Below are 19,902 nucleotides of genomic sequence, written 5' to 3' on the forward strand. Positions count from 1 at the left end.
CCTGATAATATTACTACTCAGGAAAGGCAAATTAGTTCAACAAAGTTCAAAACCACATATCTAGCTTGCATCAGTGGAGCACCATTAATGTCTGAAGATACAGAATTAAAATATCCTTCAGTGTTTACTGAATTGAGATGATGCATTTACGTAATCAGTCTCTGAATTCACAAGAGACTGCTATAAAACATCAAGGGGGATTTTATATGCTTCAATTGGAGAATCTAAGCCTTAAAAAGGCTACAGTGTTGGGCTAGATCCTCCAAGGTAGCGGTCACTCAAATGGACTATGTGTGTTCAATAATGTTGGTGCAGAATGTGAACCCACTGGAGGACCAAACCTTTGGAAAACCCAGCAGCTACTCTGAGCCAATACTGCATTGCTGTTTCGAATTATAACCGACATGAAAAAGAATGTATCTGACAACCAGAAGCAGAGCTTTAAAAAGGCAACATTCTACTTAAGTAGCACAATTCTGTTTTGATTTGTTTCGTCGATGGGGTTTTTGGCGCTGTTCTTTTACAGTTTGTTATTGCAATTAATTGGTGAAAATAATTAAGATAAAAATATCATCTAATTTTACTTCCAGTGGACTTAATTTATGCATTGGACAGAACTTCCCATATGCTTAGTTTACTGCCTCCCTGTACAAAGAGGAAAAAAAGAACTATTTAAATTTGTAAAGGTCTAGATTTTTAACTGAGCACATTCTTCACACAGTATTTTTCTCTGAGGGCAATTTAATCAGGTTTTATAATTTCTGAATACAAAATTCACTGTGCTAATTTACCTGCAAGCTAGTAAAAATAAAAATAAAAAAAATAGGGCAAGAAAACTGGTATTTTTAACACTAATTTAAATAATTCTTGCCTTGTATTGCATTTACTTTTCATTCCCTCTAATCAGTACCAGAATATGATTACTCAAATGGCATTTTTCAGTATAATGAACAGATTATGCCTTACCTGATGGCATACGTAGAAGCTGTACACATCAGGAATAACACTAACACCATAATGACTCCAGTCAGACCTGGAACTAAAATGGACATAAGGTAATTGACATTTGAACTGCGAAGAGGTGTACGTCTCCTACGACCTTTTAAGAAAGTGGATGCTGCTAGACATACAAATCATGACTCAGTCAAACTCTTGCATCTTTTTACCTCTTGAGGACAATTCATGTTTTAAATTAGATAAGAAAGAAAAGCTGTTGTGTAACTTCCCACCTTCCCAGAGAAAACCACCCTTTTCCTTGCATTTCACCATGCATCACTGATTTCCTATCAGTCTTTGCTCCTGTAATCTTTTGCACATTGACATTTGTCTCTAAGCAGGTCACCAAGAAAAAATCCTGTCTATTTGTTTATTTGTAAGACTGACTGTTTATTTGTAAGACTGACTGTACAAGTTTCTATATATCTCTTTTTTTCCAAACCCTAAACTCTCTTGAACACAACAATTAAAAACCTGGTCAGAGGCAGAATTTCAAGCAAATCAATTTCTATGCAAGCTGTCACTACAATTGTTTGCCAACCCGTTTCATCCTGGAATGAGAAAGTGCCTGAAATTACTCTCCATAGCATTGTATCATGCTTGAAGTTGCCCACAAAGCAAGGTCTGTGACAGGGATCTACAGCCAGCATTTGAGAAGGAAAGGTTAACAATATTAAAGATTGGACTCATCCTCTCAAAAGCAGACTTGTACCAAAACTAGTCTATCCTCAGCTTTTTTTAAGTCAAAGGAGAGTTACAAGTATTTCTACAGCATGATTCATCTCACCCTGAAGTAGAATCCTGCCCATAAAGCACAGTAAACCATCAGCCTAAAGATAAACTAGAAAAATCCCAAAGCTACCACTTCTTCTGAGCACCTTATCTTCAAAACTGGAATCCCAGGAACTAAGAAATGTGAATTAAGAATTCAGAAACTAAAAGCCATAAAGCATTACGTCAAAAAGAATGACAGTTTTTAAGCACAGTCTCTGGTCACCCTAAAAGCCAAGTGTTTGGGTTTAAACAAAGTCAGGGCAATCACCAAGCACAAAGCTAAGTAAGTGCTGGTTTAGAGTCAGAAAATAAACATCTCAACCAGCTTTCATGGATGTAAATGGCAAAACCATGGATTTTTATAGTTCAGAATCTTTTACAGGATCATATCCTAATGGTAAAGAACAAGCCAATTTTTTAAATAATTAATTGGGATTTTAGACTCTTCAGCAACAAAGAGACAATTTCAAATCTTAACTTTTTATAAACTTCTCAATATCCTCTTGTTGAAAAGTCTGATACATCCCAAATCACCCCTCAGTTTTACGAACTGTAGGAAAAATCCTGGTCCCACAATCAATGGAAGTTTTGTCATGGACTGCATAAGAAACATAATTTCACCCTTTCATGGACAGGTTACAATTAAAAACAGCTGCAATAAAACCCGTGCATATTCTTTCTGTTGCCTGCTTCTTCTCTTCTTCTTTCTTAATCTTATTTGATATGCAGTGTGCAATCAGTCTCCCCTCTGATTATATATCAAATACTTCCAATCCAATTGCATTATAGAACCTGATTCAGCTTCCCACACTGTCAGTCAAGCCACAGGTCACCTTTTACATCCAGTTCTTCAATTCTCTTCTCCATCAAACTGCAAACGTGAAATCACTCACAACCTGGCCCCAATTCATCAGTGCATTTTTAGCGTTCCCTCTCCTCCCTGTCCGTATCTCTCTTTACCTCTACCACCTTCAACACTTGTTCCTCCCCCTGTCAGCCTCACACCCTTATACAAGGAGGTTCTTTCCTGGACTGATGTGAAAAGGCGCTATAAATCCTTCAAACTCCTTATTCCTTCTTTTCATTGTGTTAAAAAAAATCAGCCGATAAACTAGTTCTGGACTAGTTTAGGAAAAGACCATTTTTTGCCTATTTGCACCACTCCCAGTGCAGCAAAATCTTGGTCCCTGCCTGGGCACTTCTTCAGCACAAATAATAAATGTTAGTTACCAGTTGTTAGGATTGGGGGTGATCTGAGTATTTTTAAATTTAAGATGACTGAGAATCACTGCTTTTTGCAGCATTGTGCTCAAACTTTCAAAAATGCAGGATTTTCACGGCTGTCAGAGGGTAAAAGGAGTTCCACCTTGCAGGTCCTCTGCGCAGCTAGAGATCTCAAGGTGTTCCCAGAAGCCAGGACAATACTTGATGGGGCCTCTGCACTGGTTCTCTACCCCAAGTCCTTCTCCTTTATCCAAGATATAAAATATAATTCTTAGCTGTTCGTTCTGATTATCCCTCCACACCTTCAACTCCCTCCTCTGTCAGTTACCCTCTTTTAAGCCTCCACCACTGAACCTATTTCCAGTTAGCAGTTAACTTACGTGTCTATTTCTATGATTTCACTTTCCCACTTCCTCTACTCTCAATTAATCTAAATGTTCCCTAGGGCTTCTGGAAAGCACTTCACGGGTTGCTAATTCTAACAAACGTATCAGGATTGACAGATCTAGAACCCCACTCATTGCTGTCCTTTGGATAGTTCCCATTGGACCTTGCCCTAAGTGCTACCAAGTTGGGATTTTTGTGTTTAATCTAAATAAAGGTGAAAGACAGCTGACATCAGGAAGGACCTTTACCTGCTTGTGAAAGCATTTGCACCTCGGGATTGTGCCTACCTCTCCATACCCAAACATTGCTCCCTTCTAAATTCCTGCACCAAAAATGTCTTTGCTTATGTATTTTTTATGAGTGCTGAAGCCTGATTCCTGTGTAACAGTTTAGATTGCTCTTATGTCAAACCAACCCTTAAATAAACCAGCTGAAGCAAGGAGACCGCTTTTTTGTTCTCTTTCTTTTTTTAGGAATTGGATCATTTAGGAATTTGGGTTTAATATTATGCAGAATCTCTGTTTGAAACTAATGATTTTCCACTGACTCATCTGTACAACAACTTTGAAGATGCTGTTCATCCTACTACAGGGCTTACATAACTCCTCCATCCTGACTACTGGATAAGCAAACCCAGGTTACATTAACACAAACAACACATCTCAACCTAGCTGACATACAACACACGGAGCATGCAAACACAGGATCAAAATGTTTTGTCTCCAGAACGATGATGAGAAGCAGCAAACTTTCTCACTCTTTCACAACCTACTTACCAGTAGCAAAAAGCAGTTTCCTCGGGTCCTGAACAACAGGCAAAAACAAACAAACAAACAAACAAACAAACAAAAAAAAATACATGATTTTATATCTATATGAATAATGTAATAGTAATAAGTAGCTCATAAAGCTCACACGCTCGAAGGCATAAGCAATCCCTATATCTGGATGCAGGGATGGATTTGGTAGTTGGTAACAGTTTACACTGACTGCAATTCAACATGAACAAAACCTTTAGACTTTGCATTCCCCCGGGGAAGACAATTCTGATCTGTTATGAAAAACTAGGATCCAGATAATTTTACAGATGATTATTTTTTTGAAAGCTTAATTTTACTCAGTTACCTCATACCTTTGGGAGGTCAGAAGGCAGCAGAAGAAAGAGAGATTTTTAATTTAAATGAAAGACAAGCAGTGAGCATTTTCTGCCAGTTAGATCACCCAGTGGACTCTAGTGAAGCAGGACTGGACACAAAGGAGCTGCCAATATAAAAACAGATGTTCCTGTGTCCTTCACCACACATGAAAGGAAGAGGGGATATGTCAGCCTCACAGGAAACTGCTTCCCACCTCCCGAGCCCTACACCTTGTGACATTGTCTTCACTGGGGATAATTTAAAAAAAAAAAAAACTTGCAGTAAATGCAGTGAGGGGAGGTGAGCAATCTTCATACAGGTCAGGCAAAATGAAGTGTCCCTCTCCTTGACCTTGTCTGCATCCAGATGTGTGATACCCACATACAGAAGATGACAGTAGCATCCAGACTGCCCACCACAATTAAAAAAAACAGGTTTAAGTGGAATTGAAGCACAAAGGTTCAAGAGCTACCTAAAATCTGGGAAGTTTTGATCCTAGAGTTAGTAAAAACTTGTTATTATTGCCATTTGCTATTGCAAAATTCCTAAGGCTGCTTACTACAGGCTGCCACGCACGCCCTGGCCCATTCTTGCCTGAGGCAAGCTCCTGCTAATGTTCCTGAGGAAGTTAAGTCTTTCAGACCACTCCTAACACATGCAGACACTAGAGTTCAGCCCAGACCATCAGCACAATAGCTGGTGTTGGCATGTTTGTCTGCCATAGATAGCTTGGTGATTAGATCATTCACCCAGGGAGTGGAAGACCTTGGTTGTTGGTCCTTATGCGCCTGGGCTGAGTCAAGCTTTCCTTTTTCCAGGAAAGGATGCAGATGGGATAGGGTCATCCTAAATCTTTCCTAATGAAGCTGGTAGAAAAGAAATGCAGACTTGAGACTAGAATGAATATAAACAAGAGAGAACTTGATTGTAGCCCAAAGAAGAAGGAGTCCCGGACTCTGGTCTTACTCCTGAAATCTGCAAATATCTCTCCAGTGCCAAATACACAAGGAAGCACCTGGAGAGGGGTCCAGGACTCTGATGTGCCTGCAAGATATCTGCGCCACGGTCAGAGGAGTCATGCAAATGAAGTATTTCATAAGTAAAAATCAGCTTCCAGTGCAGTTTATGCAGATAACTAATTCCACTCTTAGCATATATATACTGCAGTTTCTATCGCAGTTTAAAAATGCAAAATCAATCTCAAATCTCACTGTCCCCAAATCCCCAGTACACATCACATAGCACTATATTCTAAATAGTGAAAATGCAAAATGTATTTTCCCAAATGGCAGCAGAAGTGTCTGAACCAGGCCCATCCAAGGAACAGAGAGACGCAGAAGAGAAGCAGGAGAACAAGGTGCAAGGTGAAAGGACGACCGTATTCTCCACCTCATAATCCAACAGGACTGAATCCTGCTGGCTTGAACAGAAAGTGCTTAATACATGCTTTGTTCAGAGAAAGAAGTAAAATCCACAGCAATCCACATGATGGTGAGTTTTCAGTGCACAAAACAGCTGCACTGTATAGATTGCACAATGGATCATACAACTGAACTGAATATACAAATAATCATATATTTAAATTATATCCTCAAAAGTAAAATATGAAAGGACAGCTGGCTCACCTCACCGCGATAGTTTGCTGCATTTAGCGCCAGAAACTCTTCATTGTATTTCTCAGAGAAGTTAAGAGCATTCACCAGATGAGCAGCAACATGTAAGACTAAAAAAAAGAGAGTAAAGCTGAGATCCGTAAACAAGAGGTAGACGTCATCCTGAAGTAAAGAAAACTGGCTACCCAGATGCCAAGCTGTAATCACATCACCTGTATGAGATGCATCAGGGACTAAGGAATTCTTTTTCTGAAGTAAATCAGGTTATAGATATTCATGGCAGAACATTGTATGTATTTTAGTATTTATTAACACTACAGCAATCATTTCCATACTGCAATGCTTCAGCTGGGAGACAACATTCCAAGGTGTCCATTCAAGAATATTTCTTCTTCACCAAATTGGTGATTGCTATTTGTCTCTACTGCTCCCTGTTCTGCAAGTAAGCCTGTAGCACCCTGCTTCTTTGCTCAAATTGCTCAGGCACAGTAAGGGATCACTTGTAATGTCAGATTTTGAACTTATCTCATATACCTGTCCTTTTAGAAAGTGGAATTTTAAGGAAAGGTTTGGCATTAGAATGTAAGCACATGTGTTTAAAGGAAAAATAAACAAAAACCCACACACATCTGAGAAAGTATCCACGATTTAAGATGCAGAAGCACAGAGCAAGACTACCTCCAAATGTACTGTACAAGAAAAACCACAAACTACTGCTTCGATATGTTTCCAAAACAAGCTACTGCTCAGCAGAGTGAGATCTCACCTGAAAAGACGCATATTGTAACCCCGCACGTCACATGGAAAGTTTTACTTTTATCTAGCAGCCTTCTGGTTTTCCTGCTGGCAACCTATTAAGAGAATAATTTAAGCAATCGCTCTTCTAAAACAAAGCAAATGAAAAAAAAGATAACAGCAACTGAGCTGATGTAATAGCAGCTCTAGCTTTTACTAGGTTTAACACCCTTGCAAGCGAAGTACCTAAATTTAAAAACTACAGGATTATGTCAATGAACAAGTTTTGTGGTCTTAATGAAGAAATTACAGTTGGGTCTGTATTACATAGATGTCAAGAGCACATAAAGTAATGTCCCTCCTGGCCTTAAAATTTAGGAGTTCCAGCACTAATAGTTGTAGGTATCACTGGCTCTTTAGTGAGCAGGATCAGAGGGAAAGATCTATTTGCATACATATATGTGTACATCTATTTCCATACATTTGCATACACACATGCATCAAATCTCATAGGTACTGTCACATGATGAACAGAACTCACAGGTTCGATCTGCAACCATCTAGAAAACACAGATGTTCCTCAAAGCTTTACTTATATTTCTGTATAAGCAACGGGCGAATCACAAACAAGCTAAACTATTTACTGAATACTGGTACAGAAAAGAAACCCTCTTAGCTTTGCCAGAACGTTTTTTCTCCCATGATAACGAATGTATCCCATTGGGTATTTTTATTTAAAGTCCTGCCACCTCTAGCAGGACATTTTTGGTCACGCAGAGACAAAGTTCTTTTTGCTCTATTGGATTCTACCAGGAAGCAGTAGAGAGGACACAGACATCTTTTATATTAGAGTTGGGAAGGAAGGAGGAGACTACATCTGGTTACAGTCCCACCGCAACGTCCTGTCCTTCAAAAATGCGTTGAAGAAACCTTCCTCACAACAGGTCCAAGGAAACTAATTCCAACCAAGGCATTGCCTTCAAAGGAGTCATGAATCTAGGCTGAACTCCCGATACTTGCACCATGCAGGCACATACTGTATAATAAACAGGGATATAACAGGGTTTTTCTGTTATTTTTAGACTAAACAGAGACTAGGGCCCTCTCCTTCTCAACTGCTGCGCTTTGACAACAGTTCTTACCTTCTGAGATCCTCGCAGGAAGGCCAGGAGAACACGGCACATTGGTAGAAGGACCAGGCAGCAGTTGAAATTGAGGACAGATGCTGAAGCTCTGCTAACACACAATCCTAGCTGAACAAATATAGCAAGAGTTAGATTACAGGGAGAAAAGACACTCTAATGATTCAGGTGTCAGTATTCAACCTCCTTTTCTTTGCTGTCAAACTAAGCAGTTCCCATGCTCTCTTAACTTCAGGCCTTCATGATGTTTTACATGTACTGGAAAAACCACTGTACACACAGCTTGCTAGCCTGTTCTCCAAGGGAAACGGCTCTCACCTTTGCATCAAAAATTATTCAATATTAAATCTGTCAGCAATAATGCCAGCAAATGACACCTTTCTACCGAAAGAACCAACATCCTCATTAGTGATCAAAGCCACAGAGAACAAAGTATCAGAGACAACGGTAAGTGTCCGCCAAGAAACTACGCAAAAGCTTCAACAGACATAATTAAATAAGAAAGAGGGATAAATACTGTAAAGACACTAGACAGCCACTCAGGTAAAGTGTAATGATTTTCTAGTAAACAAGCCAGAAAAGGATGTTAAAAAAATTATACTGATTCAATCACATTGAAATGATAATATTGTTTCAAGGGCTTTTACAGAACTGCACGGAACTCCTCACCCATTCACACTATGCAGTGCCATATTTTGACCTAAAGAAAAGTAGCTTTTCTTCAGTTAAATACTCAGTAGCTGAGAACTATAACGAAATCTAATTTCATTAACGCTTTTACTGGTATATTTGGAACTTACATAATTAGAACAAAAACACTTGTCAAATAAATGAACAAAGCACACATTAATGTCATAACCCTGTATTTTCAAATCTTATTATATTCTCTCATTCATTTATGATTTTTTTAAAAGTTAGCAAAATGCCATTGTTCTCCTAGTTATTAGGCTGAATTACCATTTTACTAGCTTACATAAAGGAGGCTTTTAGACTGTCAACAGATTTCTAGAAGGATATTTCTTACAATGTTCTCTGAAGCCCAAGTTTTTAAACTCCTGAAAAAAATAATAAAAAAAATTATAATACTATAAGATAACTCAAATACTGCAGAGCTATATGAATTATTTGAACAGGTACAAATTATCTAATATAAATTAATGAAGATTTATTACTTTTTCAAAATGATACTTTAGGTCAAAAACAGAATATTTGTTATTTCTCAGTCAAAAAAAACCTTCAACAGTGCAACACATATTCATAGCTTATCAAGAAAGCTATGGAGAGAAACAAAGGGTTTATTTATTTATTTATTTGGAAACATTTTTTTTACCAAAATTATTAGAAAGGCCTTGTAGTTTCACGAAAGCCTTGTAGTTTCACAATCTGTAACTGTTATTAGTTGTTTTTACAGACGTATCTACATGTCACAGAAATGGATGAATATATAAACTAGTAAAAATAAAGTAAACAAAATAATTGAACTTCAGCATGTCTAGCAAGTTCACAAGCACAACAGCGTGACACGAGCTTCTAAGTACTATAAAACTTCAAAACTGCCAGTTCTCACAGTAACACCCACCTTCTCTGCAGTACATCTGGGCTCAAAACCAGAAGGCAAACAGAAGGTAAAGATGTTCAATATACCTGAAGCATCAAGCCCTCCCCCTAAACCCCGTTCCTCTTCTGCCTGCTTTACATTACTTACTTAGACCTGAGTGCCAGGGGCCTCCTCACCAGACATCACCAGCTGCCACAGAACAAAGGTGCCACAAGGGCACCTTCTCTCACAAGCTGCCCGGGCAATTACCCGACAAAATGCGCTCTAACTTGTCCCCTGCCATGTAAATGTGGGATCCCTGGCAAACATCCTTCGAGCAGACCTCACAAAAGGGAGGGACACTTACAACACAGGCATCTCTAACCTACCGAATTACAGAAAACAAGAGTGGAATGAACCACATCACTTAGTTCTTTCCCACCCTCCAGACCTCCTCCACTACTTCTTCTAAGGCACTGCTAGTTTTTTTTCCTTACATAAAACCTCCCTTGCTTCCATTTCAGCTGTTACCCCACACTCTGTTCACAAGCACTATAAGGGATTATTCTTGCTACTTCTCCCTCACAAGTCATGTTCTTCCGACATTGGATCGTGCTCTCCTCCTCGCTCCAGACTCTCACAATTGGTCCAGAGCCCAAGTGCGAAGACTACAACTGAGCACCAGCTACAATGGACACAACCTCAGCAACTCAGCTGCGACCTTACTGAAAGCTGATGTCACTTTCCACTTCAAAGTATTATTAAAAAACACGTATGTCAACAACCAAAATAGGTATTTCTCTATCTATCCTTGTCCACAGTAGCTTAAAGTTACTTCAGAACATCATAAATATTGTTGGGCTATCGGATAAAATGGCAATACCCTTAGATTAATGGATTTAATGGCAAGTAAAATGTCTCTGTAATGTGCCATTTGAATATACAAGACCGTCTCTATTTTCATTAATTATTATTCCTCGAAAGGGAAGCTAAAAATTAGCTATACACCTCATAAAAGCAGTAACTTCAAAAACATAATCATTAAACACATCTAAGCATTTTTATTACAGCTTGCTGATTTGCTACAGTATTTCATTGATTAAATGAGCATGACTTGAAAAACCCAAGAATTATCTACAATTAATGTTACACAAAACCCACAAGTAAATTGAATCAGTTTTGTAGCTCTTGACTAACACCCAACAGCTGAAAGAAATTCCAATACAATTAATAAGCAATCCAAAAACATGATGTATCATTACTTTCTCAAGAATTTATGTTGTCTTTGAGTTTAAACATAAACCAGGCATGATATCAGTTACCCAAGAATTCCTTTATCAGAACAACTATTCTTCCTACAAAACTTGAATAAAGCAGTCTAGTTTCGAAGAGTCTAGAACAGAATTAATTCTACACTGTATGGTATCAAATAAATGAAATAATTTGTGGTAAGAAATAAGTAAAATGCCAAGCAATTCAACTGGTACAAAAAATACAAAACAGTGATAATGAGCAGAAGCAGCTACCCTACTAACCTTTCATTGTGTTTTTCCATGCCACTATTTAACAAATAGTAAATATTCATTCATAATGCAATTGCTACTGAAGAATGCCCTTACATTAATTCTAATTCCGTTTTATCAGCATCTGCACAAAGGGAAAAAAAAATAACCAGAGAGAGAAAGAGCAGGAAACAACTTCTTCAAATATGGAGTGCACTTCGAGGAAAATGCAATTGAAATATTTCCACCAATGATTCATTTAAGATTTTATACTGAAGAAATCAATTTGGGCAATGTTTGCTGCAAGAAGTCCATGACCAGTTTGAAAACAATGGTAAAGCAATACATTTAGCAATGCTTAGAATCATAATTCATGCACGACCCAGAAGAATAACAGAGTACTAAGTTCACTCTTAACATATATGCAAAGGCTAAAAATATCCCCATGAAACTAATCCTTTCCAAATGGTTTTCAAGTGGTCTCTTTCTTGACTTCCTCACATTGCCTGGGTGGCATAGTAACAAATGAACACAGTGTATTGTTGGATTTTTAAACAATAGTACAATAAAAGATGACTTTTGCTCCAAGGCAACTCACTGGTTCTAGAAGGGAATATATATTCTTATTAAGTAGCTAAGAAATGAGAAAAATATAGTCCTCTTTTCTTCATAAGACTATTATTGTTTTCAGGGGGAAAAAAAAAAAAACACAACGTGTTATTTCATGTTAGTAGCACATGAAACTTCTGTAGAATCAGAGAGGAAAAAACACCCCCAAAATCTCTGCTGGACACTCTCTTCTATCCACTTCTGCTGCTATCAAATCTGAGCACCTGCCAACCCCCTTCTATGCTCTGCCTACCCAGTACCACACACGCTGTTATCACATTTCATGGAGGGGCAAAGAGGCATAGAAAAACTAAAGGATTAATCAAATTCACAGAGGAAATCTGTGGCAGGGATAGCAGGGAACCGGTCTCATTACAAACCTGGACCCTAAAAAGTAGTGTAGATTTTCCCTCCAGACAAGTACAAAGCAACCAACATATTTTCCTTCTCCAAAGCAGCAGGAAAGGGTTCCAGAGCTACAGCGGGAATGTAAGTTCTCCAGCTATCCCTGTCGGATGCACAGTTCCACAGAAATCAGGATGGACTCCTGGTGCTCATACAACGTGCAAAGTAGGGCAGAGGAGCAAAAAGTCAGTTCTCATGAGATGTTTTGTGTGTTGCTGGCAGCAAAGCAGGGGAAATTAGCTTCTCTGTAGTTAGGTAAATTACTTCAGTATTTCGTTGAGGGCTCGTAACTTATTGTGTACTACAAAATTCACCACAGTTCATCAGTTATAAATACAGAGATGAACGTTACCTGCAACTGCTGTGCACAGAAATCTAATATTCTACATATGGCTCCGAAACATACGGGACAGCAGAATGCAGGAACGCTTCAATAAATACTGTTCTACCTCATCTTTTAAGCCCATCCGGTAGGAAAAAAACTGGAATACCATAAATACTTGCACACCTAAGTGATGTGAACCTGTTTCTCAAAACCTCCCCACCTACAAGCAAGAATCCTAAGCAGGTCATGGCGCAGTAGAGACACCACACTTGATGCTCTCTCTGGAGGCCTTTCCTTAAACTTCTTCAATCTTCCATGGTTCAGGGCAACTTGAAAGGTTGTGGGAAGACTCATAAGCCACATGCTGCCCTGTAGACACAGGTCACAGACCACCTCCTCAAATCAGTACTGGAGCAGCTTAACATATTTTTGTAGTGGGACAAACCGTGCCACACAGTGTGCATCCTTTTGACCTGACTTCCTTTTCTTCATAGAGTACTCATTGTTTTGAGCAACAGAGCACAGATAATCTAAGATGAAGGCCAGATCTCAATTGTACAGATAGTAATTATGCCCCCTAGGCCTGCCAAATCTTTCTGGGAATATATATCTTTAAAAAAATAAAAAAAAAAACCCCACAACAAACCAAAAACCACAAGCAAACCCTGAAGGAGCTGAACGGAAGGAAAATGCAAGGGTAGCATTGACGCATGTGAAAACTTCTACAAAAGTTTGACTTGATTTTCTTCCTGAAGATGGAAGGTTTCAAGGCAGGACTCTGTAAATCCCAACCTCATGTACTGCAACCCTTTAAAAATTAAGACTCAATGGTGTGATATTTATGAATCATGTTTGACAAAGTATATTAAGTATTATGAAAAAAACACGACAAACCCCAGCAATTCTCTACAAGAGGATTTATCAGCAGCCCAATTCTCTATGCTAATTCAACATCAGTCTTCTGCTTCAATATATGAATCACAAGTTGGGTATGATATTACAGAAAGGGAGAAACAACAAGTTTTAGCTCTTTCATGAGGTGCTGGGTATCTTCCCTGCACTACTGAGAATCAATATTCTCACTGGTCACTTGAAACTCACCAAAGAGGCATTCCTTGAAGGTTTTCCCTCTCTTTCTGTCCACATAGTCATGTCATGTTCTCATTTTATACACAGTGCCTTTGTGTTAGGTGTACTTTCCTTTTGCTTAAATCAATCACTCAGTCTGAAGAACGCAACGATCTTAACCTGGAATTCAATATTAGCTTCCAACTTCTTGATAATCTCCAAAGCATATTCACTTAAAAGGTTTCAGACCAAATGTTCTTCTTTGTTAATCTACTAACAGTTAATTTAATCTGTTAGAATCCTGACCCCAGGAAATGCAATTTTAAAAAATACTTTTGTCAGTGTTTCTGAGATACAGGTTTCATTTTGTACCACACAGAACGATACTTGCACAGACTGGAAGGAAACTGAAGTTATCTTCCAGATTTGAGTGTTCCAGAGCATCCTTCTGTAACAACATCACAAAGTGTCAGTATTTTACATATTAACTAGCAACAAGAGCTTGAATGGTTAATCCTGCAAGATGCAGCATGACCTAACCTTCACAAACTTGGTCATGAACCAAGGGATTAAGGGTACCCAAGTCCCCCCAAGAGATTCACAACACAGTGCAACTCATGGCCAGATCAGGAAGTTGTTTATTGTCACATCTGAGTCACAGTTACACAGAAGTGATGCAATGTCTGCTATTAAGGGCTTCCTTTATGCTGAATTATTTCCCCTTATCACAACACAGTAGGCAATATGGTCTGTAAAACCAGTCTTCTGCAGTGTAATGCAGCTATTTTTATTTTAAGACCTGCCATTGTTGGACTACCATGGGAAGCATGCAATAATACATAATATAATTAATAACATGCCAAAGAAACATTTTGGCTGCAATTCAGTTCTGCTCTACACAGAGTATTATGCCGTGATCATCTTTAGAACAAGGAGCAATGACAACAAGAAGACACTTTTTAACACAAGCCTACATGATACGGTAGTAAAAATTTCAGTTAATCTTTTCAGATGTACCTCTACTAATTGAGCCTCCAGTACGGACAGTTTCACAAGAACTTCTCAGAGGTGGAAGTTCTCCCATAATTAGTAATAACATAGATGTCCTCCACAGGATTACAGCCATTTGAGCTAGAAAGAAAGGAAGAAAGGGAGAGAGAGAGAGGGAGAGAGGGGGAGAGGAAGCGAGGGAGGGAGGGAGGGAAGGAGGGAGGAAGGAAGGAAGGAAGGAAGCAAGGAAGGAAGGAAGAGAAAGAAAAAGACAGAGAGAAAAAAAAAGGAAGGAAGAGAGAAACACAGAGACAGAGAGAAAGAAAGTGAAAAAGACGGAAAGAGAAAGGAAAAGAAAGAGAGAAAGAAAGAAAAAGAGCAAGAAAGAAAGAAAAAGAAAAAGAGAAAGAAAGAAGAAAACGAACAAGAAAGAAAGAGAAAGGAACAAAACAGAAGAGCTATATGGTGCAAAGCCTTAGATCTTCATTGGCTTATAACTGACAACAAGCTCAGTGATGCTGAACTGTAGGCTGTCCAGGAAGGCCAAAAGGTTGAAGGAAAAACAGTTTTGGCACACCAAAAACCTAGAACGAGGTAAAGCGAATGCAAGGAGAGATTTACTTGCAAATTCAAGGGGACTATCAAGGTAAGGTCTTGTGGATTAACACCCTCAGTCTTCATTAGGGGATCTTGCACATAGGTATAGATATGTATAGCTTCCATAGCAACATAAATCTAATATTAGACATTTTTGCTACATATAACACTCTAAAGAGCAGATCCCAAATTGCCTGGTTACAAGACAATTAAATAGCAAAACCATGCTGAATTAAGGAAAATAAAGGGTCAAGATACACAACTCCCTCCAATGCTTATTTGTGTGGGAAGCAGACGGCAGTGCGGTTGTGTAAGGATCAATGAAAGCAAAATTTGGCCTCAATTAGTAAAATCTCTATCATTACTAGCCAGAAGAGATATGCAACTTACTGGAACATCTGGAACATATTCCAAGTAGTGAATAAAGATGACATAATACTGATGCACAGTACTGCACCGTAAGCAGCAATTCTATAGACAAGTGAGGCAGCACTTCTTTTCAGTCCCATTTCCAGTTATTCAATCTTTTCCCAAAGAGATCCTTCTGAGAATGCATTTTCTTCAGTTTGGTCTGAAACCCAGTTTATCTCTTGCATTAGCAACCATGTGACTGCATTAATTTGCGCAGGGACTAGAGAAGGAATAGGGAAAGAGAGACCTTTTATGCTGTGACAAAATGAGCCCGGTGCTCTTTCTGTTCATGGGGAACTCAAGCAACAAGAAACAGGTATTTCATTTAATGCTTTTAAAAGCAAGATTTGAGTTCTATAATAAGGCCGGTACTGAATTTCGGACTGAATTTCTCAGTAAGACACAAGCAAGTTTGTTGAAAAAAATACACCCAAGCTAATCTGAAGAGAGAAATCTTGAAGTCTACAAAGAAATTAATCACCTGTACAATTTCTCTGACCGAGCAGACACAAATCCTCCAACAATGAATATTTTGGAGTCACATCACCTGATTTATGAATCTTCCTTTCTGTTAATTCATGCCTACTACATCTTCTAGTATCTGTCATGAACATAAAGATGAGAATATTCCTTTTATAAGAAATTCATGCCTGTTCGGTGTTTCCAAGGCTTATCTTCTTCTTGCAATGCAACGCCACAATTTAACATTCATTAAATGTTATTTTGAGACTTGATGATCTTAAAGGTCTTTTCCAACTTAAATGATTCTATGATTCTAAATTATGAAAAACTAAGATTTTTTATCTGAATTATGTTGCTGAACCAGTGGCAATGAATGCATTCATGCAGTAAGAGTATGATTGTAGTGTTACAAGCAATTAAGTATCTAAACGGATGGTTCATCAAGGCAAAAGTACTGGGAAGTGGTTTACATCCACTAGGTTCTGGTTGACCTTACACCACAAGAATCGTATAATCACAGAATTATTCTGGTTGGAATGGACCTTGGGATGTCTCTGTTCCAACCTCCTGCTCTAAACAGGTTCAACACCAAACTCAGACTAAGTTTGCTCAGGGTTTTGCTCAATTACTTTTTGAAAATCTCCAGGAATGGAGATTCCACAGTGAAGAGTTTGTAGTCTCATCAGCAAGACTCAAACTGAGCAAAGCAGTGACATTTGACACAACATAAATTTACCCACTAAATTTTATAGCATAGAATAGGCTAATTAACCTCCTCCTAGCACATCAGTACCTTTGACTTGTTTATTCTCTTTGTACTTCCAGGACACCACCATGGTCTTAGTGTCTTTTTACAGTTACAGCATTAAGGATCAGAAAGATTGTCATTGAAAGACTGAGCGGCAGTTGGGAACCTAAATAATTTTAAAATCCTGTGCTTAGTATCTTGCTTAACATTGCAGTGGATGCAATTGGAAAAGCATAAAATTGAGCCTCCTTCTTCTCTAGAAGGCTGGAGGAAGATGAGCCACCTCAGTGACCACTGAATGAGAGACTAACCTCATTCTTTCTCCTTCTTCACATCAGAAAGAAAATACATGGCATGAGAACACGGCAATATTGAATATATGCAGGCTATTCAGCCCAAGATCTTATTTCATATCACAATCTGATTTCACACAGCAATTCTTCTTGTTCTCCATCCTGTTACTCAGTAAACAATAAAATTACCTGTGTAAATCTTTCAGTGCTGCAAGTACAGTTCTTAAGAGAATTTTCGGCTATCATAGCAAAGAGAGAAAAAAAACCTCCTTAGCAGACCTCACTAATAAAAAGAGAATGTTTTTTTATTGGAAAAATGCCATTCCTTCTTGCCATTTTTTGTTAACTTGCTGGAAAAAGGAATCAATTATCATGCAAGCACCTGTAAAATTGTTAAGACTAAAAAAAATAATCAACTGTTGAATTATAAATGAAGAATTTTAATCTAAATCTCAAAATCTTCAAACATCAAGAAATGGCACACAGAGACTCTGCAAGCCACTCACCCACATACAGAACAGCGAGGAGACTGGCTGCGCTGACGGGCCACGGACCAGTGGCTACACAAACCAGTACAGAAGAGGAGCAAAAATCCCCATGGAAGGTAACAGCAGCTCTAGCATGGATATGCTTACTTTGTTTCCTGAGGAAACTAAAATTGGGTTCAGCTTTCCCAACCCCTGCAAAATAATCTGTACATGTGTATAAATATACACATATACAAATATACTATAGAGAAGGGAGAAAGCTAACTTGGGGGTATAGGGATGATATTTAGGCAAACTGTAAAAAGTGAATTGCAAGAATGTTTTACAGTCTTTAATATTTTCAAACTTTTGAAATTAGTTTCAGAACTTTGACCAAAAGTATCCTGAAGACTTAGCTCTTCACTTGCCACCTCATTGTAGAAAGTCTTTAAACTTCTTTGGTATTTCACAGTTGCAAACACAGCTAGACAAACTCAAACACATGGCTTTCTGGTCCTCGTCTCCTGATCAGCACAAGGAATCTGTTGCTTGAATAATCTCACAGGTTCTAGACACACATTGTATTATTTTGTATGTGACTTTCATTTTGAAGTGTAAGAACACCCCAGACAATGAGCTGGCAGAAGGCAGATGAGTCTTCTGAATTGAGAGGAATTTTGCTGATTGATACCAGCTGACAATCTGGCCAAACATGTTGACCAAGAACATTTGCTTTATGAACAACCCACTTGCTCTGTCAGGAACAAACAGTTTTCAAATGGATGCACTGGGCTACAAAGCCATTAGAGATTATGGTATAATTAAAAATGGTTTCATGCTTTTTCCTGCCATCATCGTGAACAATTTAAGTATTTTCATTCCCTTCTTTTTGCACTACCTTTGCTAAGATTCATTTCTTGAACACATCTGAGTCAGCCATAAAAAGAAAAGAAAAAAACCCACCTGTACCAGGTCAAAAGTTTATGGAACTGGCTGGCTATGGCAATGATATCAGTCATATAAAAGAATATATCCTGGATCTACCAAAGATAAAACTCAGAGGCTCTACAACAGGTTAGGCTGTGCATCATCTGTGCTTTAACCCCATGTCAACTTCCCATTGGAATCCATTCCTGAGTAAGACACAGTGTTACAAAGCATCATGTTATTCACCTACTTTTTCCTGGGTTCTCAAATTCTGAGCAACCCTAAAACATCCTCCAGAAAGCCGTTAAGCCTTAATCTATCCCTTTGCACAGAAATCATTTCAAACAACTGCAATGGCATAGCTCTGGGTAACTTCACAAGACAGACCAGTATCTCACTTCCCCAAATTATCTTTCTGGGTCCTTCTGGTAGTGCTGGATGCTACCCTTGCTAAATCAAAACAGCCAAATCTTCATCAAACCATTCATATTGTAAAAATTTGTTATTAGAAAACAAAACTGAAACTACATAGATTACAATGATTTACACAGAATGGAGGACCTGTGAGGGTGACAAAGATTGAAAAGAACTAAGAATTATCAAAGGAATTCCTTCAGCAAATACGTATCACAAAAACGAGGTTAGAAAGAATTTGCCACCACAAGCCCATAAGCTTGGCTAACATTTTTATGACAAAAAAGTTGAGCTCCAGTCATCTGTTGAGCATGTTTCTGTTCCTGTGAGCCTGCAAGCAGCTGGGAACACCGGGAGGGAGGAGAGCAGAGGAGGGGGAAGGATAGCTGTCCCACACTTGACTGGCTCCTTTTTCTTCTCAACACTGTTCACTTTCTACTCCTAAACAACTGTCAACGCTATCCCAGTAATTTCCGACTTGATCCTTCCCCACTTTGCAGAGTTAACAGGCAGTTTGTGTCATCCCTGATTAGCAAATGCGTTCTGCCCCCCCCCATCTCCCAGCATCCCAGTTTCCAGGGCAAAAAGTACTGTCTGGGTCACTCACCCCTAACATCTGATGCAGATAATAATACTGCAGCCCTTGATTATAGAGCAGAAAGGTTTTCCAGAAGAGCCATACATTGAGGAAGAGCCAGAAAACCTAAAATGAAACAGAAACAAGAGACTGTAAGTGAAAGTTACATGTGCAAACTTTTCAGTGGTAATTTCTTTCATTCATAAAACCCACATGCCTGCAGTTTCATAAACATGTAAATGGAACGGGGAAACAAACTCAAAGCGTGGAACGTTTTAATGTATTAAAAGCAACAGCCTCTATGGGAGAGATTTTCACTTTCACTGAACTTCACGAAACTTTACCTTTGTGACCCAAGAGGGCTGAGAGCTGGGCAACCCTCTGCATGGGAAACGCTACCCCAAATCTGCAGTTAGGTACCGCGGTTAAGGACTCAAAGAATGAAAACCAGCAACAAAGAGACAAAGACAAAGGCAGGAAGAACTTGACCTCCAAGAAGCCGCATCTTCTCCCCCAAACTTTCCCGCAGAGGCTCCAACAAAGAGCGGAGGCCGGCAGAGCGC

General features: G+C 38.8%; 1 protein-coding gene across 1 annotated transcript in view; it reads right to left on the bottom strand.

Moving 5' to 3' along the window:
• NOX4 (NADPH oxidase 4) overlaps positions 1-19,902 on the bottom strand; it is a 106,616-nt gene that overhangs the window by 86,385 nt on the left and 329 nt on the right. The window contains exons 2-7 of the mRNA XM_037377951.1: positions 19,370-19,465; positions 8,008-8,118; positions 6,897-6,981; positions 6,143-6,240; positions 4,158-4,185; positions 967-1,039 (exon numbers count right to left, since the gene is read on the bottom strand). Of these exons, the coding sequence (XP_037233848.1) occupies positions 967-1,039; positions 4,158-4,185; positions 6,143-6,240; positions 6,897-6,981; positions 8,008-8,118; positions 19,370-19,465 (491 nt within the window). The remainder of the gene's footprint in view (positions 1-966; positions 1,040-4,157; positions 4,186-6,142; positions 6,241-6,896; positions 6,982-8,007; positions 8,119-19,369; positions 19,466-19,902) is intronic.

This window comes from Falco rusticolus, chromosome 2, assembly GCF_015220075.1.
Source record: "Falco rusticolus isolate bFalRus1 chromosome 2, bFalRus1.pri, whole genome shotgun sequence".
NCBI classification, from domain to species: domain Eukaryota; kingdom Metazoa; phylum Chordata; class Aves; order Falconiformes; family Falconidae; genus Falco; species Falco rusticolus.